This window comes from Scyliorhinus torazame, chromosome 1 (assembly GCF_047496885.1).
Source record: "Scyliorhinus torazame isolate Kashiwa2021f chromosome 1, sScyTor2.1, whole genome shotgun sequence".
Classification (NCBI taxonomy): domain Eukaryota; kingdom Metazoa; phylum Chordata; class Chondrichthyes; order Carcharhiniformes; family Scyliorhinidae; genus Scyliorhinus; species Scyliorhinus torazame.
The window spans coordinates 350,477,361-350,494,797 of NC_092707.1; the positions used below are offsets into that span (position 1 = coordinate 350,477,361).

The 17,437-nt window shown below is 47.8% G+C and overlaps 1 protein-coding gene across 11 annotated transcripts in view; it reads left to right on the forward strand.

The window, feature by feature from the left end:
* Nucleotides 1-17,437, forward strand: part of mta3 (metastasis associated 1 family, member 3) — a 435,625-nt gene that overhangs the window by 102,774 nt on the left and 315,414 nt on the right. For all 11 annotated transcript variants that reach the window (XM_072510300.1, XM_072510268.1, XM_072510343.1 and 8 more), the window contains one exon: nucleotides 5,848-5,911. In XM_072510300.1, coding sequence (XP_072366401.1) covers nucleotides 5,848-5,911 — 64 coding nt within the window. The remainder of the gene's footprint in view (nucleotides 1-5,847; nucleotides 5,912-17,437) is intronic.

The window sequence follows — 17,437 nt, forward strand, 5'->3', positions numbered from 1 at the left end:
GGGTGTGGGGAGCGAGCTGTGAGTAGGATGCAGAGATCCTTCAGTGTGATTTGGACAAGTTGAGTGAGTGGGCAGATGAATGGCAAATGCAGAATAATTTTGAGAAATACAAGGTTATCCACTTTGGAAGCAAAAATAGGAAGGCAGACTATTATCTGAATGACCATAAATTAGGAGAGGGGAATGTGCAACAGACCTGGGTGTCCTCGTACACCAGTCACTGAAGGTAAGCTTGCAGGTACAGCAGGGGATAAAGAAGGCAAAATGGTATGTTGGCTTTCATAGTGAGAGGATTTGAGTACAGGAGCAGGGATGACTTGCTGCAATTATACGGAGCCTTAAGAGGCCACACCTGGAATATTCTGCACTGTTTTGGTCTTCTTTGAGGAAAGATGTTCTTTCTCTAGAGGGAGTGCAGCAAAGGTTTGTCAGATTGATTCCTGGGATGGTGGGAATGACATAAGAGGCAAGATTGAATTGGTTAGAATTGTATTGGCTGGAGTTCAGAAGAATGTGGGGATCTCGTAGAAGCCTATAACATTTTAACAGGACTAGACAGGTTAGATGCACGAAGGATGTTTCTGATGGTGGGTGTGTCCAGAATCAGGGATCACAGTCTGAAGATACTGGGTAGACCATTTAGGACAGAGATGACATAAGGACGTTTGGATGTTTGACCAATTTGCTTGAGTTCTTTGAAGATGTAACAAGCAAAGTTGATAATGAGGATCATGTAGATATAGTATATCTGGACTTCTGCAAAGCGTATGATAAGGTGCGCACAGTAATTCACAAGGTGAGATCACATGGGATTACGGGTAACCTATTAGCTTGGATAGAAGACTGGCTGAGTCGAGATAAATGGGTCTTTTTATGGATGGTAAGATGTAACTAGTGGGATGCTACAGGGTTTGGTCCTTGGGCCCCAGCTATTTATAAACTATATTAATGACTTGGATACAGAGATAGAAGGTTCTATAGCAAAATTTGCAGATGACGCAAAAATAGGTGGGACAATAAGTTGTAATGAGGAAATAAGAACCTTCCAAATGAATATGGATAGGTTAGGAGAGTGTGCCAAAATGTGGGAGATGGAGTTTAACGTGGTTAAGTGTGAGGCCAGCCATTTTGGTCGAAAAAATGGAAAGACAACTTATTATCTAAATGGGGAGAGACTTCAGGGTGCTCCAATGCAGAGGGCTCTGGGTATCCTCGTGCATGAGTCACAGAACATGAGCATGCAGATGCAGCAGATAATAAGGAATGCAAATGGAATGTTGGCATTTATAGCAAAAGGAGTTGAGTACAAAGGTAAGGAAGTGTTGTTGCAACTATACAAGGCATTGGTAAGTCCGCACCTGGAGTATTGTGCACAGCTTTGGTCCCCTTATTTGAGGAAAGATGTAGTGGTATTGGAGGCAGTTCAGAGGAGGTTCACTAGATTGATTCCAGCGATGAGGGGTTTGTTATATGAGGAGAGATTGAACAGTTTAGGCCTATACTCTCTTTAGGGTTTAGAAGAATGAGGGGAGATCTAATTGAGGTATACAAGATGCTAAAGTAGGCGTGGAGCAGATGCTTCCTCTTGGGCATTCTAAAACGAGAGGCCATAATCTTAGAATAAAAGGTAGCAAATTTAAAACCGATTTGAGGAGAAACTACTCCCAAAGGATTGTGAATCTGTGGGATTAGCTACCCCAGAGTGTGGTAGAGTGAGTAAATTTAAGGAGGAGTTAGACAGATTTTTCATTGGTAATGGGTTGAAGGGTTATGGAGAATGGGTAGGGCGGTGGAAGTGAGGCCAGGATGGGATCAGCCATGATCACTTTGAAGGTGTTGGGCTCGGGTGCTAAATTGCCTACTCCTGCTCCTAGATCACGTGTCCTAGGGAGGAGATGCTCTGGCTGATTTTGCATTCCAGCTCTTGGTCTGCAGCATTGTAGGTAACAGATGAGGAACATATCAGGCAGGATAGAATGGCGGAGCAGCCTCGATGGGCCGAATGGCCTAATTGTGCTCCTATATCTTATGAATTTATGAGGACACATTTCTTCACCCAGGGGGTGATTGGCCTATGGAATTTGATACCACAGGAAGTAGTTGAGGCAAAAACATTGTGTTTTCAAGAAGCAGTTGGGTATAACACTTTGGGCAAACAGGATCAAAGGATATGGGGGGGAAAGCGGGATGAGGCTATTGAGTTGGACGATGAACCATGATCATAATGAATGGCAGAGCAGGCTTGGAGGGCCAAATGGCCTCCTCCTCCTATGGTGTTCATAGTTGTTTCTATAACAACTATGAACACCATGTGTAAAACACTCCAATAAGCAAAGTGGTAGACTACCTTCTAATCCAGGGAATATGTCATGGGTGCTTTTTCTATTTATGACATTTTCTCCAACTTTTAATGGTTTTTCCCCCTGAAAACTGTGGATAACCGAACAATGGACCTGCAATCAGTGAAATGGTATGCATAATGTTTTGTGCGGATAAGCGATTTCACGCATGGGGTGAAGAAAAATGTTTCTTTTTTACTGCCCTCCACTGTTAGCCCATATTATGTATTCAAGTCTGTCCTGGGATATGAACCCAGTGGTGGATGTGACTCAAGCAACAGACAGTGCCCTGAAGGTCCTGAGTTTATGCTGTATCCAAATTAGCCAACCAAACCTGATGTAAGAGTGGGGATTGCACAATCAGCATGCGTGTTTCTGGGCTACAGAAAGGGAAAAATTCAAGTGGTTGACTATAAGTGATCTCTGAAGTGCTCTTTGTGTGAGCTGTTTGTATATGGTGACGAGATAATTTGTTTTAGTATTTTGCTCGAGTCTTAACTATTGATCAGGATACTGGGAGATCTCCTGCTTCTCTTTGAACAGTATTGTGATCATTTCAATTTGGGTTAATGCCATGCCTGAAAGATTGCACTTTACAAATTGCAGCATTCGGTCAGTACTGCACCAACATGTCAGCCGTGATTATGTGCCTAAATTGTGGAGTGAAGTTGAACTCAGAACCTTCTGGTTTAGAGGAGAGAATGATACCACTGAATCATGGCTCATGGATAAGAGAAATTTAGTTTCAGTCGCAGGTTGAGATTATTAATCTCAGCCAGGGCATGAATTGATTGATATTTATTGTCACATGTATCGTGAAAAGTATTTTTCTGCGGCCAAGGGAACGTGCACAGTACGTATATAGTAGACAAAAGAATAATCAACAGAGTACATTGACAATGGTACATCAACAAATAGTGATTGGTTACAATGCGAAACAAGGGCCAAACAAGTATAGGGTATTGTGAATAGTGTTCTTACAGGGAACAGATCAGTCCGAGGGAGAGTCGTTGAGGAGTCTGGCAGCTGTGGGGGAGAAGCTGTTCCAATGTGGATGTGCGGGTCTTCAGACTTCTGTTCTTCTGCCTGATGGAAGGGTCTGGAAGAGGGCAAAGCCTGGGTAAGCGGGGTCCGCTTCTTGAAGTCGATGATCAGTTCCTTGGTCTTTCTAACATTTAGAAAGAGGTTGTTTTCAGTACACCATGTAACCAAGGGATCTATCTCCCTCTATAGTCTGAGTCATCGTTGTTTGAGATACGACCCACCACAGTCGTATCATCTGCAAACTTATAGATTGAATTGGAGTTGAATCTTGCCACACAGTCGTGTATGTATACTAATACAGTAGAGGACTGAGCACACATCCTTGCGGGGCCCCAGTGTTGAGGACTATTGTGGAGGAGCTGTTGTTACCTAGCCTGACAGATTGTGGCCTGCTGATGAGTAAGTCGAGGATCCAGCTGCACAGGGAGGGGTCAAGTCCGAGGTTGCAGAGTTTGGTTATTAGTCTTGTTGGGATAATGGTGTTGAAGGCGGAGCTGTAGTCTATGCACAGCAGCCTGATGTAGGTGTCCTTGTTGTCGAGGTGTTCGAGAGTTGATTGTAGGGAGAGATAGCATTTGCTGTGGATCGGTTGCCGCGGTAGGCGAACTGCAATGGATCGAGACCATCAGGGAGGCTACCGTTGATCCGTCTCGTGACTAGCCGCTCGAATACACTCGCCAGCTGGTCAGCGCAGGCTCTGAGTGCTCGCCCAGGGAGTCATAGAATTTACAGTGCAGAAGGAGGCCATTCGGCCCATCGAGTCTGCACCGGCTCTTGGAAAGAGCACCCTACCCAAGGTCAACACCGCCACCCTATCCCCATAACCCAGTAACCCCACCCAACACTAAGGGCAATTTTGGACACTAAGGGCAATTTATCATGGACAATCCACCTAACCTGCACATCTTTGGACTGTGGGAGGAAACCGGAGCACCCGGAGGAAACCCACGCACACACAGGGAGGATGTGCAGACTCCGCACAGACAGTGACCCAAGCCGGAATCGAACCTGGGACCCCGGAGCTGTGAAGCAATTGTGCTATCCACAAGGCTACCGTGCTGCCCCAAGGGCAGTCCGTCGGGGCCCGTTGCTTTCCGTGGGTTTACTTTCAAGAAGGCAGCTCTTACCTCCGAGGCTGTAGTAGTAGGTATGGGTGTGTCCAACGCTGTTGGGGCGGGTGGCACTGATGTATTGGCTGACTGTACAAAGCGGGCATAGAACTTGTTCAGGGGAGGGAAGCTCCAGCCCCAGAGGTTCCGCCTGGCTTTGCTTTGTAGCCAGTGATCTCATGTATGCCCTGCCATAGACGCCTTGGGTTAGTGTCTTGGCCTGGGACTCTAGTTTAATCAGGTATTGTCTTTTGGCGTCCCTGATGCTTTCCGTACATCGTACCTGGATTTCTTATATAGGTCAGGGTCGTCAGACTTGATCTCCTCCGTCCGGGACTTTAGCAGGGAGTGGACCTTTAGCAATGAATGGGACACCACAACTATTCTGCATTCCGGGGCTAGGAAAAAGAAACCACAGGCAAAAATTCCTGCTCTGTTTTTCAGCAACTATTCCTGGGAGGTATACGTATGTGAAAAAAGAGCAATTAGGCTCATTTGTGATTAGTTGAATAGCACAACAAAATTCACTTCTTGTGTCACACACTTGAAGAATAGTCATTTGATTGATGTTCCAGAGGTCTACTGGAACCTGCAAAAGTATACTTTAGTATGGTTCTTTTCCTTGCCAGCGAACAAGAAAACCGGAGAATTCTGGAACCTATTTAGGAGCTTGCGAAGAATCGTATCAGGTAATTTAACAAAATACTGTGGAAGCTGGAAATCTGAAATTAAAACAAAAAATGCTGGAAATGCTCAGTTAGCATCTGTGGGGATGAAACCATTAATGTTTCAGGTTGATGATCGTTCATCAGAGCAGCAGAAGTCCTAATGGTGACAATGATTGAAAAGCAAAGAGACTAAGCTAAAAAGAGAAAGATGAACCAAAAACTATTGACACCTTGTTACCATCAAAAACTTAAATAGAACCTGTGGAATTGATAGGGTGCAGGCAATGCTGCAGTAGTTCACAAGGGGTTAAAAAGCGTTTGTTATTTTCTTGAGTTCAAAGCTCAGCATCTTCACATTGTAAGAACGATTTACGTGTTTCTTGTTAATTGTGAGAGGGGCAAGATATTCCCCACCCTCTTTAAAAGGGGTAGTGTAGGTTTAACCAATTAAAATAAGAAGAGGTATACATGCTGCCCTGGGGAAGAGGCAGGGGCCTGGTGAAGAAACAGATATTCTAAAAAGCTGCTGCTTAAAAAGGCAAGGGAAAAAGCAGGCAACGATAAGATTGGTAGTCAAATCTTAGAGACTTCAGTGCATGGACTTTGCTTTAAATTCAATTTTTTTTACTGAAAACAATTCATGGCTTTATTTGGAATTTTGCTGAACTAAATGTATTTTTCCCCTAGGGGCAAATGCGGTGTTTCACTTTTGAACGAAACCGAGTCAGTGGCCTGCTATTTGGAAAAAGAGGTAAAGTATTGGCCAATATATTTTGATATTATTATGACAGACATTTGTTTGAAAATATCTTCCAGGAACTTTTTGTGGGTGCTGAACTTTAGACTCCAGCCATCTTTGGTGTCTTCTATGTAAAAGGTGGCATTTAAACATTGAAATGTTGGGATGTTCATGAATTGAATGGCACTGATATGTTTACCTCTCTGCATGCCATGTTATAATTAGTGATACGATGATTAGAGATTCTCAAACATTTACAGAATGGCATAGTTCATGGAATATTGGAGCTTATCTATGATGAACTGGACGAAATAGCAGCTGATGTATGAATTTAAAACCCACAGCAGATCCCTTGAGTATTTCATTTGAATATTGAAACTTTCAGCACAGAGGGAAGTCATCTTGTCCATCATGTTCATGCTTGCTCTTAGCTAGAGAAACCCAATGCCAATCCCACTACATTGTACTCTCTCCATAGCCCACGTCTTCCTTTGTTTCAAACATTTATCCAATTTTTCCTTGATGCAATGGTCTTTGCCTCAACCACTTCCTAAGGCAAAACATTCCGTGCTTCAATATTCCATGTACAGAAATTTCTCTTAATCTCTTTGTTTTAGTGACATTTTTAATGACCACTTATTGCAGACTCCATAGTTAGCAGAAATAGTCTTTCCCTATTCACCCAGTAAAAGCCTTCAAACTAAAATAAATGTATGTTAATCAATTTCTTAACCATGTCTGTTCGACAATAAAAGCAACTTATATTTAAAATTGCAGCGTTGTATAAAAATATACCTTTGAGAATAAAAAAATCACTTCTGGTTGTGATAAAAGTTGCCACGATCGACATTTTAATGTTTTTAGATGCTTAATTTAAAATTTGAAATAGTGCTTTGGGAGAGATGATTCTGATAATTCTCAAAAAGGTGTGGTTTGCTTCCAATGTTTATCTTCATAAGAAGTAGGTGAGATTAATGTTGAGGTACCTTATTACGTTTGAATAGAAATGTATGATTAAAATAAAATATAAATTTACCTGATTTTAATGATATTTGTTGACAGAATAAGGAACCATCATTTTTATACAGTAGTCATCTGGTATAGCTTTTACTTTTACAATTTGTTTATATTATGGTTGTCAATTAATTACAGTTAACTTCTATGGTTCGTGCATTCATATTTTTGGTGATTAATGTTTTTAAAGTATTAATTGCAGAAGCTAATACTTGGTTTAAAAAAGAGTTTTGATGCTAACTTTCTTATTGTGTTTCCAACTTAAAACAAGCAAAACAATTTCAGTTTACCTTGCTCTTATGGGCAGGATTTTCCAGACAGGGGAGATCTAATAGAAACTTACAAGATAATGAATAGCTTAGCTAGGGTGGATTTAGGGAAGTTGTTTCCATTAGCAGGGGAGACTAGGACCCGAGGGCACAGCCTTAGAATAAAAGGGAGTCACTTTAGAACAGAGATGAGGAGAAATTTCTTCAGCCAGAGAGTGGTGGGTCTGTGTAATTCATTGCCACAGAGGGCGGTGGAGGCCGGGATGTTGAGTGTCTTTAAGACAGAAGTTGATAAATTCTTGATTTCTCAAGGAATTAAGGGCTATGGAGAGAGAGCGGGTAAATGGAGTTGAAATCAGCCATGATTGAATGGTGGAGTGGACTCGATGGGCCGAATGGCCTTACTTCCACTCCTATGTCTTATGGTCTTATGCCCGTCCCAAGTATTTAACCTTGGTATCTGTTTTAGTACAAGTGAGTTGAATGAGTTTTTAAAAAACATTTGGGGCAAGCATGGGATAGTAAGTAACCTATATTTTAATTTCACAAAAGGATTGCTGCTGGAATTTTAAAACTGGAATATTCATTCTGAACATAAAATCTACATGCGTCACATAGAAAAATACATTAATCATGGACAGTACAAAATACATAAAATTCTGCCCATTACACGGGCAAGGCCAGCATTTATTGCTAAACACCCTGAAGAGGTTGTGATAAGCAGCCACTTTCCATCACTGCAGTCCATCTGACATACCTACAGTACTGTCAAGTTAGGGAGTTCCAGGTTTTGACCCAGTAACCATGAAGGAATGACAATACATTTTGAAATCCCATTGATTTATTACTTGGAGGTGGTATTGTTCCCATATGCCTGCAGATGGTAGTGGTCACGGGTTTGACAGATGCTGGTGAAAGTGCCTTGGCAAGTTGCTGTCTTGTATTTTGCAGATGATACACAGTGCGGCCATGCTCTGCAGGTGGTGGAGGGAGTGAATGGTAAAGGTGACCAAGGTGTCGATCACATCAGCGCCTTTGTCCTAAATGATGCTGATTTTTAAAAAATAAACATTTTATTGAGGTATTTTTTGGTATTATAACAACACAATAAACAATGTACATGAAACTATAAACATAGTGCAAAAGCCGTCTCCCTCCCTTACAGGTCCCACCTTTATTAACCCCCTACTCCTACTCTAAGCTAAACTAACCCCCCCCCCCCCTTTCTGCTGACGATTAGTTTTCCGCAAAGAAGTCGGCAAACGGTTGCCACCTCCGGGCGAACTCTAACAGTGACCCTCTCAAGGCGAACTTGATTTTCTCCAAACTGCGAAAGCTAGCCATGTCCGATAGCCAGGTCTCCGACTTCGGGGGCTTTGAGTCCCTCCAAGCTAACAGTATCCGTCTCCGGGCTACCAGGGAAGCAAATGCCAGACTGTCTGCCTCTCTCCTCCTGGATTCCCGGCTCGATTTCCCTGAAAATAGTCACCTCTGGACTCAGCGCCACCCTTGTTTTTAACATTGTGGACATGACATCTGCAAACCCCTGCCAAAATCCTCTAAGCTTCGGACATGCCCAACGACCTTAAATTATATCAGGCTGAGCCTGGCACAGGTTGCGGATGCGTTGGCTCTACTCAACGCGTCCGCCCATAGACCATCCTCTATCTCTCCTCCCAGCTCCTCCTCCCACTTGTGCGTCAGCTCCTCAGTCTCCGTCTCTTCTGACCCCATAAGTTCCTTGTAAATGTCCGAGACGCTCCCTTCTACCCACCCTCTGGAAATTACCCTTTCCTGAATTCCCCTTAGCGGTAGGAGCGGGAAGGTTGACACCTGTTTAAGTCGGAAGTCCCATGTCAAGGCTATCCGACATGGCTAGCTTTCGCAGTTTGGAGAAAATCAAGTTCGCCTTGAGAGGGTCACTGCAGGTACCTGAATTTGTTTCCTCTCGCCAACCCAAACTTCTCCTCCAGCCCCCTCAAACTCTGAAAGCTCCCCTCTATAAACACATCCCCCATCCTCTCAATCCCTGCTCTCCGCCATAACCGGAACCCCCCATCCATACTTCCTGGGGCAAACCGGTGATTATTACAGATTGGGGACCAGACCGATGCTCCTTCTGCTCCCACATGTCTCCTCCATTGCCCCCAGACTCTCAGGGCCACCACCACCACAGGGCTGGAGGAGTATGGTGCCGGCGGGAACGGCAGAGCTGCAGTTACCAATGCCCCGAAACTGGTGCCTTTGCATGAATCCGGCTCCATACACTCCCATGCCGACCCCACCCCCCCACCCACTTCCTGATCATGGCCATATTCGCTGCCCAGTAATAGTTACTAAAATTTGGCAGCGCCAGCCCACCCTCTCCCCGACTCCGCTCAAGCATTACCTTCCTTACGCGCGTGGTCTTGCCTGCCCAAACAAAGCCAGAGATCACTTTGTTGACCCGTTCAAAAAAGGACCGCGGAATAAAGATGGGGAGACATTGGAAAACGAACAGGAATCTCGGGAGGACCGTCATCTTCACCGTCTGCATCCTCCCAGCTAATGATAACAGGAGCACGTCCCATCTCCGAAAATCGTCCTTCATTTGGTCTGCTAGCCGGGCCAGATTTAATTTATGCAGCTGGTCTCATTCTCGCGCTACTTGAATGCCTGGGTACCTAAAGCTTCCCCCTACTAATCTAAATGGCAGCTCCCCCAATCGCCTCTCCTGTCCCCTCGCCTGGACCGCAAACATCTCACTTTTCCCCATATTTAGCTTATACCCCGAAAACCGGCCAAATTCCCCTGGAATCCTCATGATTCCCTCCATCCCCTCTAATGGGTCCGATACATACAGAAGCAGGTCGTCTGCGTAGAGCGAGACTCTGTGCTTCACCTCCCCACTCCAGCCCCTTGAGGCTCTCCGAGCAATTGCCTATGGCTCTATAGGTAGCGCGAACAACAGTGGGGAGAGGGGGCATCCCTGTCTCGTCCCCTGGTGCAGTCTAAAAAAGTCCGATGTTGTCCTATTCATCCGCACACTTGCCACAGGAGCCTGATACAGCAACCTGACCCAGTCAATAAAGCCCCGCCCAAATCCGAACCATCCCAGTACCTCTCACAGATAATTCCATTCTACCCGATCAAAAGCTTTTTCTGCATCCATTGCGATCACTACCTCCACCTCCCTACCTTCTGGGGGCATTATGATCACATTTAACAACCTTCTTACATTGGCCACCAACTGCCTACCCTTAACACACCCCGTCTGGTCCTCCCCAATAACACCCGAAACGCAATCCTCAAACCCAGAGGACAAAGTTTTGGCCAGCGGTTTGGCATCCACATTCAACAGGGATATCGGCGTGTAGGACCCACACAGTCCGGGTTCTTGTCCTGCTTCAGAATCAGCGAAATCGTGGCCTGTGACATGGTCGGGGGCAGCACCCCTCTTTCCCTTGCCTCATTGAACATCCTCAACAACACCGGTCCCAATATTCCAGAGAACATTGTATAAAATTCCACCGGGTACCCATCCAGCCCTAGGGCTTGACCCGCCTGCATGGCCTTCAGACCCTCCACTATCTCTTCCAACCCAATCGGGGCCCTCAGCCCTTCTACCAGCTCCCCGTCCATCTTTGGAAAATTCAGCCCGCCCCCCCAAGAAGTGCCTGATCCTCACCGGCCCCGTAGGGGGTTCCGACCTATGCAGCCTGCTGTAGAAATCCCGAAACCCCTTATTCACCGCTGCTGAATCTCCAACCAGGTTCCCATCGCTGTCATTTACTTTCCCGATCTCCCTGGCAGCCTCCCTCTTTCTAAGTTGCTGTGCAAGCATTCTGCTGGCCTTCTCTCCATGCTCCTAGATCGCCCCCCTCACCTTTCTCAGCTGCTCCACTGCCCTCCCTGTGGTAAACAAGCCGAACTCCGCCTGTAGCCTCCGCTGTTCTCTTAAAAGCCCTGCCTCTGGGGTCTCCGCATATCTCCTATCAATCCTTTTTAAAAAAATATATTTTATTCAAGATTTTTTGGCCAAACATAACAGTACGTAGTGTTTCTTTTAAACAACAATAAAGCAATATAAATAACAGTGGCCAGTTTTAAACAAATAAATAAATAATATATGAACAGAAACAAAAACCAAACTAAATGGCAACTGCCTTGTCAAAAATAAATACTCTCCAAAGATACAATCTAACAGTCCAATATACATGACCTAAAACAAGTGCCTATACATATACAATAACATCCATGAGAGTCTGTCCGATTCCTCTCTTCCCCCCCCCCCGGGTTGCTGCTGTTGTCTTCTTCTTTTCCATTCCCTCTATCTTTCTGTGAGTTAGTCGACGAACGGTTGCCACCGCCTGGTGAACCCTTGAGCCGAACCCCTTAGTACGAACTTAATCTGTTCTAACTTTATAAACCCTGCCATGTCGTTTAACCAGGTCTCCACACCCGGGGGTTTGGCTTCCTTCCACATTAACAATATCCTGCGCCGGGCTACTAGGGACGCAAAGGCCAAAACATCAGCCTCTCTCGCCTCCTGCACTCCCGGCTCCTCTGCAACCCCAAATATAGCCAACCCCCAGCTTGGTTCGACCTGGACCCCCACCACCTTCGAAAGCACCTTTGCCACCCCCACCCAAAACCCCTGTCGTGCCGGGCATGACCAGAACATGTGGGTGTGATTCGCTGGGCTTCTCGAGCATCTCGCACACCTATCTATCCCAAAAAATTTACTGAGCCGTGCTCCAGTCATATGCGCCCTGTGTAACACCTTAAATTGTATCAGGCTTAGCCTGGCACACGAGGATGATGAGTTTACCCTACGTAGGGCATCAGCCCACAGCCCCTCCTCAATCTCCTCCCCCAGCTCTTCTTCCCATTTCCCTTTCAGCTCATCTACCATGATCTCCCCCTCGTCCCTCATTTCCCTATATATGTCCGACACCTTACCATCCCCCACCCATGTCTCTGAGATAACTCTATCCTGCACCTCCTGCGTCGGGAGCTGCGGGAATTCCCTCAGCTGTTGCCTCGCAAAAGCCCTCAGTTGCATATACCGAAATGCATTCCCTTGGGGCAACCCATATTTTTCCGTCAGCGCTCCCAGACTCGCAAATGTCCCATCTACGAACAGATCTCTCAATTGTGCTACCCCTGCTCTTTGCCATGCTCCAAATCCCCCATCCATTCTCCCCGGAACAAACCTATGGTTATTTCTTATCGGGGACCGCACCGAGGCTCCCGTCCTTCCCCTATGCCGTCTCCACTGCCCCCAAATTTTCAATGTAGCCACCACCACCGGGCTTGTGGTGTATTTCTTCGGTGAGAACGGCAATGGTGCCGTCACCATAGCTTGTAGGCTAGTCCCCCTGCAGGATGCCCTCTCCAATCTCTTCCACGCCGCTCCCTCCTCTTCTCCCATCCACTTACACACCATTGAAATATTGGCGGCCCAGTAGTACTCACTTAGGCTCGGTAGTGCCAGGCCCCCCCTGTCCCTACTGCGCTGCAAAAATCCCCTCCTCACTCTCGGGGTCTTCCCGGCCCACACAAAACTCAGAATACTCTTCTCGATTCTTTTGAAAAAAGCCTTCGTGACCACCACCGGGAGGCACTGAAACACAAAAAGGAATCTCGGGAGGACCACCATTTTAACCGCCTGCACCCTACCTGCCAGTGACAGGGACACCATGTCCCATCTCTTAAAGTCCTCCTCCATCTGTTCCACCAACCGCGTTAAATTAAGCCTATGTAATGTACCCCAATTCTTGGCTATCTGGATCCCCAAGTACCGAAAGTCCCTTGTTACCTTCCTCAACGGTAAATCCTCTATTTCTCTGCTCTGCTCCCCTGGATGCACCACAAACAACTCACTTTTCCCCATGTTCAATTTATACCCTGAAAAATCCCCAAACTCCCCAAGTATCCACATTATCTCTGGCATCCCCTCTGCCGGGTCCGCCACATATAGCAACAAATCATCCGCATACAGAGATACCCGGTGTTCTTCTCCTCCCCTGAGTACTCCCCTCCACTTCCGGGAACCCCTCAATGCTATGGCCAGGGGCTCAATCGCCAGTGCAAACAGTAACGGGGACAGAGGACATCCCTGCCTCGTCCCTCTATGGAGCCGAAAATAATCAGACCCCCGTCCATTCGTGACCACGCTCGCCATCGGGGCCCTATACAGCAACTGTACCCATCTGATATACCCATCTCCAAAGCCAAATCTCCTCAGCACCTCCCACAAATAATCCCACTCCACTCTATCAAATGCTTTCTCGGCATCCATCGCCACCACTATCTCCGCTTCCCCCTCTGGTGGGGGCATCATCATTACCCCTAGCAGCCTCCGTATATTTGTATTCAGCTGTCTCCCCTTCACAAACCCAGTTTGGTCCTCATGAACCATCCCCGGGACACAATCCTCTATCCTCGTTGCCATTACCTTGGCCAGAATCTTAGCATCCACATTCAGGAGGGAAATGGGCCTATAGGACCCGCATTGCAGCGGGTCTTTTTCCTTCTTTAGGAGGAGCGATATCGTTGTCTCTGACATAGTCGGGGGCAGCTGCCCCCTTTCCCTCGCCTCATTAAAGGTTCTCATCAGTAGCGGGGCCAGCAAGTCCATATATTTCCTATAGAATTCAACTGGGAATCCGTCTGGTCCCGGGGCCTTCCCCGCCTGCATGCTCCCAATCCCTTTCACTACTTCCTCCGTCTCAATCTGTGCTCCCAGTCCCGCCCTCTCCTGCTCCTCCACCTTAGCGAATTCCAGCTGATCCAGAAAGCACATCATTCTCTCCTTCCCATCTGGGGGCTGAGCTTCATATAATCTTTCATAAAATGCCTTGAACACTCCATTCACTCTCTCCGCTCCCAGCTCCATCTCTCCCTCCTCACCTCTCACCCCTCCTATCTCCCTCTCTGCTCCCCTTTTCCTCAGTTGGTGGGCCAGCAACCTGCTCGCCTTCTCCCCATATTCGTACTGTACACCCTGTGCCTTCCTCCATTGTACCTCTGCATTACCCGTAGTCAACAAGTCAAATTCTACATGTAGCCTTTGCCTTTCGCTGTACAGTCCCTCCTCCGGTGCCTCCGCATATTGTCTGTCCACCCTCAGAAGTTCTTTCAACAACCGCTCCCTTTCCCTACCCTCCTGCTTTCCTTTATGTGCCCTAATAGATATCAGTTCCCCTCTAACCGCTGCTTTCAGCGCCTCCCAGACCACTCCCACCTGGACCTCCCCATTATCATTGAGTTCCAAGTACCTTTCAATACACCCCCTCACCCTTAAATACACCCCCTCATCTGCCAATAATCCCACGTCCATTCTCCAGGGTGGATGCTGTTCTTTTTCCTCCCCTATCTCCAGGTCCACCCAATGTGGAGCGTGATCCGAAATAGCTATAGCCGTGTACTCCGTCCCCGTCACCTTCGGGATCAGTGCCCTTCCCAAAACAAAAAAGTCTATCCGTGAATAAACTTTGTGGACATAGGAGAAAAACGAAAACTCCTTACTCCTAGGTCTACTAAATCTCCAGGGGTCTACTCCTCCCATCTGCTCCATAAAGTCCTGAAGCACCCTAGCTGCAGCCGGCCTCCTTCCGGTCCTGGACCTCGATCTGTCCAGCCCTGGGTCCAGCACCGTATTAAAATCTCCACCCATTACCAACTTCCCCACCTCTAGGTCCGGGATACGTCCTAACATACGCCTCATAAAGTTGGCATCATCCCAGTTCGGGGCATATACGTTCACTAAGACCACCGCCTCCCCTTGCAATTTGCCACTCACCATCACGTATCTGCCCCCACTATCCGCCACTATGGTCTTTGCCTCAAACATTACCCGCTTCCCCACTAGTATAGCCACCCCCCTGTTTTTTGCGTCTAGCCCCGAATGAAACACCTGCCCCACCCATCCTTTGCGTAGTCTGACCTGGTCTATCAGTTTCAGATGCGTCTCCTGCAGCATAACCACATCTGCCTTAAGTTTCTTTAGGTGTGCGAGTACCTGTGCCCTCTTTATCAGCCCGTTCAGCCCTCTCACATTCCACGTGATCAGCCGGGTTGGGGGGCTCTTTACCCCCCCCCCCCCCCCTTGTCGACTAGCCATCTCCTTTTTCAATCCAGCTCCTCACCCGATTCCCACGTAGCCGTATCTCCCCCCAACGGTGCCCTCCCGCCCCGACCACCCCACCCCATACCAGCTCCCCCTTCTCCCCAGCAGCAGCAACCCAGTTAACCCCCCCACCCCCCCTCTAGATCCCTCACTAGCGTAATTGCAACCCCCATGTTGCTCCCAGAAGTCAGCAAACTCTGGCCGACCTCGGCTTCCCCCCCGTGACCTCGGCTCCCACTGTGCGAGGCCCCCTCCTTCCTGCTTCCCTGTTCCCGCCATGATTACCATAGCGCGGGAACAAAGCCCGCGCTTCCCATTTGGCCCCGCCCCCAATGGCCGGCGCCCCCAGCTCCTCATCCTCCCTCCCCCACGGCATGGGGAAGAGAGAAAAGTTACAGGGTCGCAGGATTAACAACTTGGGAAATCATCTCTTCCCCCTTTTCCCCCCCTCTTCACCCTACATATTCGCCCCACCACTTTGTCCCAAACGTTCTTTTTCTAGCCCGCTTATTCCAGTTTCTCCTCGACAATAAATGTCCACGCCTCTTCTGCCGTTTCAAAGTAGCGGTGTTTCCCTTGATGTGTGACCCACAGTCTTGCCGGCTGCAGCATTCCAAATTTAACCTTCCTTTTGTGCAGCACCGCCTTGGCCCGATTAAAGCTTGCCCTCCTTCTCGCCACCTCCGCACTCCAATCTTGATATACGCGGATCACCGCGTTCTCCCACCTACTGCTCCGAGTTTTCTTTGCCCATCTGAGGACCATCTCTCTGTCCTTATATCGGAGAAATCTCACCACTATGGCTCGAGGAATTTCTCCAGCCCTCGGTCTTCGCGCCATAACTCGATAGGCTCCCTCCACCTCCAACGGGCCCGTCGGGGCCTCCGATCCCATTAACGAGTGCAGCATCGTGCTCACATATGCCCCGACGTCCGCCCCTTCTGCACCTTCGGGAAGACCAAGAATCCTTAAATTCTTCCTCCTCACATTATTCTCCAGCACCTCCAGCCTTTCCGCACACCTTTTGTGTTGTGCCTCGTGCATCTCTGTCTTCACCACCAGGCCCTGTATGTCGTCCTCATTCTCAGCAGCCTTTGCCTTCACGACCTGAAGCTCCTGCTCCTGGGTCTTTTGCTCCTCCTTTAGCCCTTCAATCGCCTGTAATATCGGGGCCAACAGCTCCTTCTTCATCTCCTTTTTAAGTTCTTCCACGCAACGCCGCAGGAACTCTTGTTGGTCAGGGCCCCATATTAAACTGCCTCCTTCCGACGCCATCTTGCTTTGTGCTTGCCTTACTTGCCGCTGCTCTAGAGGATCCACCGCAATCCGGCCACTTTCCTCTCCTTTTTCCATCCGTGTCCAGGGGGGATTCCCTTCTGGTTTACCGCACAGTGTTTTTAGCCGTTAAAATTGCCGTTGGGGCTCCTATCAAGAGCCCAAAAGTCCTTTCCACCGGGAGCTGCTGAAACGTGCGACTTAGCTGGTCATCACCGCACCCGGAAGTCATCTCCTATCAATTAACCAGTCGGTCCGTCTCTGCCCTGTCCACGTTCTCCCTATGGGCTCGTATCGAGATCAGCTCCCCTCTGACCATCACCTTCAGTGCTTCCCAGACCATCGCTGCTGAAATTTCCCCCGTGTCGTTGGCCTGCAGGTAGTTCTGAATACATTTCCTCAGCTGCTCGCACACTCCTTCGTCAGCCAAAAATCTCACATCTAACCTCCATTGTGGGCACTGGTTGCTGTCTTTACTGACCTGCAGGTCAGCCCAGTGTGGAGCATGGTCTGAGATTGTGTCCACCCCCTCATCTGCCAATGTGTCCACTACCCCTGCCACTAAGGCCCTGCTCAGAATGAAGAAATCGATCCAGGAGTAGACTTTATGCACGTGTGAGTAGAAGGAGAACTCCTTCACCCTTGGCTGCCCAAATCTCCATGGATCCACCCCCCTCATCTGCTCCATGAACCGTTTTAGTTCCTTTGCCATTGCTGGCACTCTGCCTGTTTTTGAGCTTGACCGGTCCAGGCCAGGGTCAATAACTGTGTTAAAGTCCCCTCCCATGACCAACCTGTGCGAGACCAGGTCTGGTATCTTCCCCAGCATCCTCTTTATAAACTCCACATCATCCCAATTTGGCGCAA